We start from the raw sequence: 12356 nt of genomic DNA, 5'->3' as shown, positions 1-12356 counted from the left end.
TGCTGGACAGCTAGACAAAATCTTCAGCTGCTTCTGCTGCTATTCCAAATTCAAGTTTGCCTCAATATCATCAAATAATTTTCTTTCAAAAGCCAAGACTTTACATAATTTTAGAGCACAAACTAACATGTCTGTTCTTGTGCAGATGCTTCTCTCCTCTCCCAAATGTTTGAAAACTTTAGACACCCATATCTTCCTGCAGATTGACTAAACATCCTTGCTACTGGTCATGCAATTTCATCTGTTAGTTCATTCAGTATGGTACAAGTGAGATTATTTAGTTTATCCTAAAGGATGTCATCAACATTTCTGAAAACTATGTCAAATGGAACTTTACATAGATTACCCTTGAGCTTCTGTACACAACAAGCCCTCGAGGTTCTTTTGATTGTATATCTATACTGAAATTCTCTGTGCAAATCCAGTTCAACCAGGTATTCAGACCTTCTCCTTGCTTGGCGTGTTCCTAATATCCAGCTTTAAGTGTGTCACTAACAGACACTTGCCCCATTCCCCAGTTCTTCCTTTTTGTCTGCCTGGATTTAAAGGAAGAGGCACATTTAGGCTAATACATAACTACTTACACAACTTTTGAAAAGCATGGACTGATATATAAGGATTAAAGGGCTGTGAGACAGCATATCTTCACCCATGGTTAACAGAGGGAGACTAAAAACTCTCATAAATTCTTTAATGTAGAAGTTAAGGATAAAAAATCACGTGCAAGTAGAGTGACACGAGGTTTTGGGAAGCAGCTGACAGCTGCTAGAAATTCATTGTAAAGCACATAAATTTTGAGCTTCTCTTTACAACCAACCAAGTTATCAGCAAAGGCCAAGTATTTGGCATTCTTTTTCCTGCTTTAGGCTACAAATATTAATGTTATCTCAACACGCATTATGAATTCATGTCCTTCATTAGGAATAACTAGGCAGGGAAACATGAAAATAGGCACTTCAGAGGCTCTGCAGCATTTCTCACACTGTAAGGAAGAATGACAGGGAATTTTAGAGAGCTCATTTACAGTGGGCATACACCAGATCTTAAGTAAGAGTCGCTCCAGAAATGCAGCTTATTGACAAAAGCTGTACATTTTAATAGACACAAGCAAAGTCACCTTGCATTAATTGTATTCTCTTCTGTTTTGGTGAAAACTAAAAATAGTTAAAGGCAACCGCCTTGTCTTTGAACTAAAAGAGAACAGAAGGGCTCATAGATGCAGAAGAAAATTAAAGAAATTCAAAGTTTTTAAAGAAATTACAGGCTGATCTGAGACCACTTCCTGACTAATATTGCATACAGATGAATACACATTATCTTCAAACACGTAGATATGCTGAAAAATATGTGTGACAGAGCTCCCACTACACTACACTACATCTTTTGTGTAATCATGCCAGCACACACTCCAGTGCTATTCCACAGATAAATTTTAAATGTAGGAAACACAGACTACTGAAGTATATTTGGCAGAAACAGAAGCTAGATCAGAGTGGGTGTCAAAGCTGAAGGCTTTCCATGATTGGAGGGAGGAAATGTCAGGACATCCTGAACGGTGTAGAATTTTGAGTTATGTACATCCTACTCTGAAGCCAGATATGCAGTGAGTCCTTATCGCGAGAGGAGGTAAAACGGAGCTTCTTGCCCAAAAACAAACTTGACATGCAAAACTTTTCAAATGAGTGTCTCCCAAAGCTCTGAGAAGCATGTCAACCCAGCAGCGTTACAGACAACCACGGCCCTCAGAGGCCATGCAGACCTTGCCCATGGGCGACAAAAGCCTGATATCCTTCATGCTCATTTTCTTATTAGGGTGTTGACAGAGTGATGTCATCCTGACATTACAGGGAAGTGCATAACTTACCATCTGTGGAGAAAATGTGACACTTTAGGATATAATTTCATTGCACACAAGTTAAACAAAAATTACCGAATTCTGTGCTGGTTTATTTTTGTTTTGAGACAAATATTTTTATCATTCCCAATATTCCATAGAAAGTATCTGTATTCAAATAGCTGAATAACTTTATTTTTGCATGTTTTCAATATTACTAGAATGAGTAACTTCACAAGAATTTCACAGGCAAGTTGACAAGCAGAGATATACTTTGGCTAGTGAAATCAACGTTTTTCAGTGGCAAAACATTACAATGGGGTGAATGTTCAACTAGCTCTATGTCCCAGCAGTTATAAGAACATTACAGATGAGGAAATCTCCAAGCTACCATAAATGTTGTAGGAAAGATTTCCCTCACTGCTCATTCATTGCCTTCCCTGGCAATCCAGGAAACATGTACAAATCATGTATATGGACACTTTCTAGCATTCATTTACTTTGAAGCAACAACAGCTTTACCTGTCCCTGCACATCACAACTCATTCTTTCAACACAAAGCAATGCCAGCACAGCAGGATGCAGAATAGTTCACTGTGACAGCTGTGTGATTATAGCTAATCCTTTGATTCATAGCACTTCTCAGTCCTTTATTATCAGAGAAAAAGACAAATGGGAAAACCTTTAGGCATTCTGTTGTCTGTATACATTGCTGCAGGTAAGAGCTGCAGTCCAGAACGCAGTGCTCCTTCTGTGCAAATCCTTCTGTGCACTGCTGCAAGTCACCACTTACCTGACCTGGCCACCACCTATCTGTGTGTACTGTTTTCTACATTTCAGATGAAAAATATGTCCAAAAGTGCCAAACACTGAGTAGAAAAATAGTTTTGAAAGTATTTTGCAGCTTCTCCTTTTGTTATCTAATGCACTCAAGATTTGAGTTTGATTCTGGTACAATTAAATATAGGTATGAGAGGTATTAGATTTTGTTAGTAGGGGTAATTTACTCTTCCTATCATTTAAACATATATGAATGAAAAACAAATGGGAATCTTTCTCTCCTGAGAAAGAAAAGTTTACATCAATACTGCTAGAAGAAGGAATACTCAAGAGACCTCATTTCCTCTTCTCTCCCACTTGCAAGTGGTTCTTAAAATAGATTTTCCTGCCCATAAACTATCTGGGGCTTTTGAAAGTTACATGAGCAGAAGGTAACATTTTCATTCATGCATTACAGGGAGATTTTACACCTAGGACACATTTCCTACATGCTCCAAATATTACCATCATTCTTGAGAAACTGGAACAGAAACTGAGAGACCAAATGTTTGTCTGTTCGACCTCTCAAAATTAAATGGGCACTTGTGCACAGTGTCTAGGATGTTCTGGTCCTGAACACTAAACAACAGTTATTTTTTGCTATTATAAAACAGAAAGCTACTAAATACAGGAATACGTAAGAGCTCATATAGAAACAAAATGTCCCTGCCATTGTGGACACATCTCTCTAAAGGACTAAAATAAAGACAGAACTTCTGTTTCTCAAAATTTTGAACTGAAGAATCCATTTGGAATTTAGGCTCTGAATTTGACTGGCCAATTCAAAAAGCAGTGGCTGATGAAGAATCTCGACCGCCTAAGAAATTGCCAATTCTGGAACACATTCTGCTTGTTTCAGATTCCACATGCTGCAATTATGAGTGAAACACACATCATAAGCTTATATACATATTAAAGTGTTAGAAGTTCACTTTTTCTTATTTTCTTCGTCCTTTTCATGAGATTTGTGTTCTAGTTTAGAAATTGGGAATAGCCTTCTCTGCCATGCTCACCAGAACAAGAGATGAGCAGATTCCTACTTCCAAGCATCTCAGTATAAACAAAAAGTAAGCAGGAAGATTATTACAAATGTTTGGGGATTTTCCTCTGCTTCTAGACAGGTGATAAAAGCAAAATGCAGAGGCTTCAGTAAAGACTGTGAAAACCTTAAGCAGCTCTAGTCCAATTGGCTACATCCATTCTGGAAAGCATCCAGCTGGGAACAGTGAGAGGAGGAAAGAGGAACCTAAAGTCCATAAATGGAGAAACTACAGTGCCTTTGCCAAGTCCTTGCTTTCAGATGGACTTTTTACCACACTGAAGGTAAAGAAGAGCTGACAGAAACGAGCCCTGAAGTACGAACCTGCATTTAACTAAACTGGTCACCAGATGTCACTGTCAAATGCACCGAACACAGCAGAGGAAGAACTATCCCTGTCAGGAACCGGTCAGCCCCGCTCAGCACCCCCAGCTGCGACTGCGTCCTCCATAGAGAACCAGGAAACATCAAAGCCTGACTTGAAACGGTAAAAACCTTGCAGAATCAGATATCCATTAAGGAGTTTGGACATTGACTGTCCCGGCGTTGAACGCAGATCTCAGATTAGGTGGAATTTTCCCCTTTCTCGATGCCAAGCATTAATAGCTGGTAGAAGGTGGCTTATACACACCTTACTAAATGTTTGAGCTTCGCTCTACGCGTATAAAACTTGGACCTTTAACCAAGGTTATACCATTCTAAGCACCATAAAAGCCTCTGTTGAAAGGGGATCTTTACAAATGTAAATTAAATTGTATCCCAATGGAAATGCTCAGTAGCAGCTACAACAAAATCACTTGGGCCATATGCACTTCATGGGAAGTTAGGACAATTAAATTTCTTTCCTCTCTGAGAGAGCATTCTGGACAACTCTCTTGCAAAAGTGAATTTTTAATACCAAAATGTTCACAGTTCCTGTTACTGCTTTTTATTCTGAATTACTAGCCGGAAATTTTAGTTTTTTGGTTATGAATGTGATTCCCGTGGTACTTCCTTTCTAGCAACAAATTTCTTGTGGGCCTATTCCAGCTGAAATAAGTAGTAATTTGGGGGTTTTGTACTTTAATAAACCAAGTAAGAAGTTTCTTGGGGTTTTATCTTCACTCTTTCTTTTCCCCTAACAAAAGAAAGATTCCTTATGTTATATTAAACTGATGGTTTGATGATATAAATACACAACAGACAGAAATTTGGCCTTCCTTTGTCTGTGTAACACTGGAGCTGCTTTTCTGTCCCCCTTTTTTTTTTACTTCTAATGAATTTATAATATTCTATGCCTTCCTCTACTTCTGTCTCCACACTTTTCACTCCCCTTTTTGCAGAGGCTGTGAATTACTGTTTATTCTTCTTTCTTACAAACCTTTTCTCCCTATTTTCCCACCTACAGTGGAAGAGGCTCAGTGAACTGCACTCACCCTTCCCCAGCCTCCACCACTACTACCGGAGGACAGAGGAATTGCAGTCTTGCTTACTCAGATGTAAATAACAGGCACCGCAACCCGCCCGTAGGCAGGGCCTGGGCGTGTGCCCGCGCTGGAGCCCCCTGTAAGCAGGGTGGCAGCCTCGTGGGCTGCTGCTTGACATGCCCAGCTGCCTTTGCCCAGAGGGCCCGGCTCCCAGCAGCAGGTGGGACTGCGCCGTGCGGCGCTGGGGTGAGACCAGTTGAAGTTAGATGGGTTCATGCAGGTGGGGATAGTGGGGAAGTTTCTTTTTAGAATTTTTTTCCAATTTCTTTATGCCCAGGGATTGGAGTAATCATGGGCTGATTATTGGTTTGTTCTCTGTTTCTGACCTGCTCCTTTAGGCTTTTTGCCAGTGTGTTGTTTAGGAATCTTGTGGTGGTGTTGTGTCTGAATATGTTTAGGGTTTTTTGCAGCGTCCTAACAGGGGAGAAGGTATTTGGATCCCACTATCCACAAAATCCTTGTCCTTTCTATCCAGGAACACCAGCTGTGACTTCCATTTTTCCTGGTCCTCCATGTTTTTCATCAATAAAATGCTTTTTCCGTCTCTGTGTTTTACAGTTTTGCATACACAATTTTTCTTTTGTCATGGTCTTATGATTCTACTGTATTTTTTAACCTTTTCCCCTGCAGGTGCAGGTTCTGATGGTGTTGAGGGGTTTGTCTGTTTACCCTTGGTGAGTCAAGGGAGCATGACGGGGGGAGGGGTTCCTAGGGTGCACTTGGAGGTCCCTGAAAGTCCCTGTAGGGCACTTGGGGGTCTCTGTGGGTCAATGGGGGGTCACTTATGGGTCTCTCTGAGATGCTTGGGGTCACTATGGAGCAGGATGTGGGTCTGGTGGTCACTTGTGGGTCCCTGAGGGCTTCTGTGGAGCACTTGAGGGTCCCTATAGGTTGCCTGGAGCTCTCTGTAGGGCACTTGGGGGTCTCTAAAGGTCCCTCTAGGCACTTATGTGGTCACTCTGGGGTCACTATGGGACACCACTGGGTCTCTATGGGATGTTTTGGGGCATCTGTGGGGTACTGGGGTGCCCTTGAGGGGTCCCTGCGGGGCAGCGGGCTGTCCTTGAGGGTCCCTGTGGGTCAGTGACAGGGCGCTACAAAGCCCTCGGCGGTGCCGACAAACCCGGCTCTCTTTTATGCAAAAAACCCACAGATAGGCTGCCCGCCAGTGGACGGCACCACGCCCCTTTATGCAAATATAGCCATCTATGGCAAGCGTGTCACGGGGTGGTGAAGCCGCGCGCTGAAGACGAAAAGCGGCGGGGGGGGGGGGCGGGAGGAGGCAGCGCTGAAGCTCCTGAGCTTTGGAGCCCCCAAAAACGGCGAAATGTCCTCCTGGGTCCCTCGGTGTCCCCGGCGGTCCCTCCATCTGTCCGCCCAGCCGCTGCTTGCCGCCGTTTCTCTGCCTTCCTCCCTCCCGGCCGCCGCACTCTGATTGGCCGCCGGCGTGAGGCGCGCGGTGCTCCCATTGGCTTAGCTCTTCGCGCGCCTCCGCAAAGTCGGCGCTGATTGGTCAGCGCCACGGCGGCTCCCGGCGCTGTCCAGTTGCTAAGGGCAGCCGCGCACTGATTGGCTGAGCACCGAAAACCCGGGGAGGCACCTCCCTGCCCAGTGGGCGGGGTGTGCTGGGGCGCGCGGCGCACTGATTGGCCCTGGGCGGAAATGGGAGGGGAGCGACCGAGGTGATATAAAGGGCGGCGCGGGGCGCGCCGCTGCGGGGTGGCGGCGGCGGGCGAGGTACGGTGGAGGTTAATTACCAAATGTAATTAATTAGCAAAATTAATAAGTTACCATCGCTCGTGGGGTTGACTAAGATACTCATTAAGCCGTTAGTTGGCGCCGCGGAGAGTTTTGAGGCGGCTTGGGGTCTTAGTCGGGGAAATCCGAAGGGGTTTGGAGCCTGTTTCGAGCCCATGTAGTGACTTAATTCGTTGCCTTAATTTAATCCATTGAGGGAATAATTTAATTACTTAATCGATTAATCAGTTTTAATCGCGGCTGTTTGGGGGAGCTTTGAGTCTTTTTAGGGGTTTCAGGTGTTCTGAGGGGGTTTAGGGCTAAAAACGCCTTTTAACCCCCGGTTTTCCTCAAGTTAAGGCGAATTGCCTCAAATTTTTTCAATTACAGGCAACTTTTACCTCAGGTTCTTTCATTCTGATTAAATTTGTTCCATTTAAATGCGGTTTCAGGGCTTTTTTGCCCCATTTTGGAGCCAAATTTCTCTTTTAAACGCTTTAACTGAATTTCTACCCTAATTAAACTAATTAACCCTAAAACTTAAATGTTTATTAATTAGTTGAAATGCAGTTATTAGCATTTGGGGGGCTTTTTGGTGCTTTCTTGAGGTGCCCAAAGCACCTTTACCCCACGGTTTTTTAATACTACTGCTTTAATTTATTACTATTAATTCAACATTTATTTAATTTGGGAGGATTTCTATGGGGGTTTGAGTTTTTTTGGAGGCGTTTTTGAGGTATTTCAAGGGCAAAATCGCCTTTTCATCCTCCCCTTTCTTAAATAACTTAAATATTCTAATTTATTTCTATTTATTCTATCTTAGTTTTATTTAAATTCTGGCGCTTTTTGAGGTGTTTTTGTGGCGTTTTGGGTCTTTCCTGAGGCATTTTGGTGCCCAAAACACTTTTTAATCCTTTCTTAAATATCACCCTAATTTTTCCTATTTATTCCTATTTATTCACACATAGAGTAGAGAGGGATATTCGTATTTACTCAGGGCATTTTAATGCCAAAATCACTTTCCAACCCCCCCTTTTTTTAAGTATAACTTAAATATCACCTTACTTACTCATATTTAGTCAAATATAGTCAATTTTATTTGAATTTCTAGGGGGTTTGAATGGATTTTGTGTCTTTTTTGTGGCATTTAGGATGAAAATCACCTTTTCACCCTCTACTTTTGCTCAATAATTTATATATTGCCTTTATTACTCAAGTTTAGCCAATTATAGTCAATTTTATTACATCAGGATTTTGAGGTGGTTTTGGAGCCTTTTGAGGTTTTCTTGGTCTTTTTTGAGGCATTTTAGAACCTACCCTGTCTTTAAACAATTTAAGTATTTATATTTATTCAAATTCAGGATTCCAGCAAATGAGTAGCAAGTTCTTTTGTGTATGTGTGTGTTTATGTTGTGTGTGTGTGCATGAAAGTCTGTGAAAGTCTGACTTCTTTGTTATTGTAGTGGAATTACAGTATAAACATACCAAAATTTGTAATACCCCAAATGGCTAGAACCTTCAGAGTCAAGATAAGAAAAAAACCCCAAGAATAAAAACCACTAAAAAGAGTGCAGCAGTAATCAACACAAATCCTGCTGTGCTAAAGAAATCCCTCAACAGCTCTGGAAAAACTATAATGCCAGACTAAACCAGCTGTTGCAGGGTGGATGTAAAACATCCTAATTACTCCAAGTATAAAAATACATTTGTTGCCACTGTCTTCTGAATAATCTAATTTTAGACAAATATCGTACTTCTATTTTGGAAGACCAAACTAAAAGTTAAGCAAAAATTTGTGTTTTGTGGATTTTCTTTAAGATTCTCACACAGGGGATGAGTAATCTTTTAAATAATGAGTGGAAAAGAACCAAATTTTCCTTATGTTTGATAAATATGTTAAAGATAAGAACATTGCCGGACTGTCAAGAAAATACACACAAAGTTATTATGAAAAAAATGAATTGTTTCATGGATGACATAATAAGAAGGAATATTTCTTTTTAAAACCTGTAACTAAATTACATGCACAGATCAAAATGGATGAGAAAAGTACCTGCAAGGCCAACCTTGCAGTTGCCACAAGGGTGCAGTGGGGAAGCAGAGAGCACAGATCCTACAGGAATGATAGCAAGGGAAGGCCAGAAAGAGAAGGCATGTTCCAGCACTGTCTACCTGGTTAGGGATGCCTGGCCAGCACCACTGCTTATTTGTAGCAGATCCCCCCTGTCCTTTGACAGGGAAAAGAGCACTGCTTTTGGATTTGCCATTCACTACATTTCTGCTGCAGATTCAGTCGAATGTAGAGTGTTATATCTTATTATACCATGGCAGTTAAATACATTAGAATTTTGAGGACCTCTGTCAGTGCATCTGTGTGCATGTGTGTACCTGTTTGAGTGCTTTCTGCTGTGATACCATACCAGCCAATCTGAGTGGATTTGGATGAAACAATGAGTATTTCTCTATATTATCATGCTGGTCCAGGTTTAAACTCATCCTAACTCAGTACTCTGGCTCAGGTGGAGAGCAAGCCAACTGCCTTATGACAGTCATCTTCAGTTTGGTAGTGGTTTGTGACCCAAGAAAAGGATTTTCCCACTGACTGAGCTGAAGTAAGGGAGAGGAGCCTGTCCTGAAGCTTATGGTAAGTGAAAAAACCTCCAGGTGATCTCCATGAAAAAGATAGCAGGTTTAGCAGCCAAGGATGACGATGCAATTAACTGATACTGGGTAAAGAGGACTAGCAAAATAGTTGCAGTTCTCTGCTCTGAAATGAAATGTCATACTACAATATGGCAACTGGGTAAAGGATCACATTCAATGTCTAATGACCTATGTCTTGCTTGTCAATAAAGTACTTGAGCAAGTAGTAGCTCTGCTTCCTTTGTTGATTGCAGCTGCTGTGTAGTGCTCACATTGTTGTAGCGATAGCCCAACCTTTCAAATTCCCATCATTCCTGTTTTTCTGCTTAGGATTTTTCAGCCCCTTATCCAAATGACTTTTGTAATGATTTGGTTGTTTAGTTGGTGAATTTTTGTGGCTGATTTTATCAAGTTTTTAGATGCATTTTTTATGTTCTACACCAGGCTGCTGTTAGTAGCCCTTTGTGTAGCAAAGCCTCTATATTCTGGGCTGAAAAAGTATTATATTTAGCAGTACCTTCTTCTGCAGCACAGTTTTCACCTGGCTCACTAATAAACCTCTGAAAGCCTAAACTGTCAAAAACACTTACAGACTTTGAGTTCCAAGGAGGGAACATGCCAGCTCTCATTCTCAGAAGGGTCAAACTCAAAGTACATCCAGACTTTCATAGTCACCTTCAGTCACCCCTATACGTAGGGTCTGAATGCATTTTCAGCATGAGATTGTCACCTGCAGGAGGTTTGTATTTCCTTTATTTTTTTTTTTACTAAAATTGTATCAGAAAGCATAATACTTTCAGTTTTGAGACACTGGATGTGTTACACTACACTACAGACCCTCTGCATTTCTTCAACCAGACCTGTACAGTAATTCCCTGATTTTATCAGTTGCACCACTCATATGGTCACTCTCACAAATTGGGCAGCCTGAATAGCTGAGGATCTGAAAAGTTTCTGTGGAATTGTGAAATGGGAGCTGATTCCTTTCTTCCCTCTTAATGCCTTGAGTATTTTAAGGCAACGTCTACTTGTCTGGAAGAAGTAGCTTTAAAATGATCAGTTTTACCTGTAAATATTATACAGATGAAATCCCAGAAAAGAGTCTTTATAATAGTGGAAGAAATGAAGGTGGTGTAAAAAGAAAGCCACAAAGATTATCTGAATGCTGGAAAAAAAGCCCTACTGTGAAGGACAGAATGAATGCAATTTGCTAAGCTTATCAAAAAAGAGTTTGAAAGCTAACTTGATTGTAGCAGAGAAGTACTAACACGCAGAGAACATACCATGTATTAAAAGTCTTTTTAACCTCAGGGAAGAGAATGTAAGCAAAAACAAGAAAGGCCCTCTGGGCAAAGGTTGGCCCCCTGTCCTGATAATTTCCAATGGGGAAGCTTAGGGTGTGATATTCTGAGAAGATATAAGACAATCAGACTCTAAAAGAAAGGCAGTGAAAGCTACCAAGGGAGGTGAATTTTTGTTTTATTACAAAAGGGTGTGCTAGTTATTATGGGAAGAAATTCAGGTTATTAAAAAAAAAGATATCAGGAAAAAATATTCTGAGACCAAAATACACTACAGTCCAGAGACATCTTCCAAAGGGAATCTTGGAAGCAGAAAAGCCTTGTAGTTTCAAAAGCGGATTTGACAAAGCAATAGAATAGGTCCTGCATTTTTAAGCTGGCTAGCAGAGATTTTTTCCAGCTGTAGCTTCTATGTGTCTGTGTTCCCTACCTTCTCTTTCCCCAACAGATGTTCTACTCCTCATTAAATAAGGAAGTATCAGCACCCTTTGCTGACTGTTCCTGAGTTTTCACTCGTAATTTAACCCCAGATTTAAAGTACTGCTGCACTGCTTTGCATCTATTTCACTGAAATAAATTCTGTGTATTTTTTCCCTTCGAGGTACTGTTCCTGCCCATGACTCAGCAGAGGGGAAGGAAAAAATGCTACCTGCAGTTTAACAGTTCTGTGAATGAAAAATCTTACTTTTAATGCACAGCTTGCAACCTGGTAGGAGTCAAGGTGTGTTTTATTAATTCTGTTTAATATCACACACTGAAGTTTGAGGCACCAATGGCAGGTGATTGATTTTTGTAAAAGTAGTTCCCATATCTCTAATTTCTTTAGAGTCTTTCTTTGTACATTGTCAGATTTAGATGCAATTCCCCCTCAAACATTAGGCTGGAGTCATTCTTCATCTTCCAGGGTTAACTAATCCATCATTAGACCCATGCAGATCCACATGAAATGTTTGCTTTTAAAGCCAAGCTTTCTTACATCAGGTTTTGACATTTTATTCACTTGGACAAGCTGATTAATGGTGTCAGCATTGTTCATTTGCTTTGCAATGCGTACTGAGCAGATGTTATACTGGCTTGTTGCCTCACGCTGAGCATGAAGAGGTAAATCCTGTGAGACCTTGCTTTTGTTAGCAGGTCAGTTACCAAAAGGTCAAATAACGTCCCTTAGTCTGTTTTATACATAAATATGATATTGATTAATTTTAGATATTTTGATTCAGTTATTCTGGGAGGGGCTTTCTATTGGAAGTACAGGGCCAAAACCTGACATGTCAGACTAGGCGAAATGTCTGTTGACTGTAAGGGTATTTTTTTCTGTGAGGGTTTCCAGGTTGAATCAGTTGTGAGTTGCTCTCATTATAGCTTGCATTTTTTCTCTCAGGAGGCATGCAGGCAAGGCCTGTAGGGAGACCTAATGTCTTTTCATCAAGCCAATGGGATGTAATAAAAGAATGTTTCAGGCACACAAATCCCTCTTTAGGCATGAAATGGAAACCACAAACTTCATGCTCAATACA

The 12356-nt window shown here is 41.1% G+C and overlaps 1 protein-coding gene across 2 annotated transcripts in view; it reads left to right on the top strand.

Moving 5' to 3' along the window:
- Positions 1–6804: 6804 nt before the first annotated feature.
- Positions 6805–12356, top strand: part of DCBLD2 (discoidin, CUB and LCCL domain containing 2) — a 58200-nt gene continuing 52648 nt past the window's right edge. Inside the window, exons 1-3 of one of the 2 annotated variants that reach the window (XM_064644294.1) lie at positions 6805–6895; positions 9415–9539; positions 11441–11560. In XM_064644294.1, the coding sequence (XP_064500364.1) occupies positions 11530–11560 (31 nt within the window). In that variant the 5' untranslated portion in view covers positions 6805–6895; positions 9415–9539; positions 11441–11529. The remainder of the gene's footprint in view (positions 6896–9414; positions 9540–11440; positions 11561–12356) is intronic. The other variant, XM_064644295.1, reaches the window with a different exon arrangement.

This window comes from Pseudopipra pipra, chromosome 2, assembly GCF_036250125.1.
Source record: "Pseudopipra pipra isolate bDixPip1 chromosome 2, bDixPip1.hap1, whole genome shotgun sequence".
NCBI lineage: Eukaryota > Metazoa > Chordata > Aves > Passeriformes > Pipridae > Pseudopipra > Pseudopipra pipra.
This window is presented reverse-complemented; position numbering and strand designations above follow the sequence as displayed.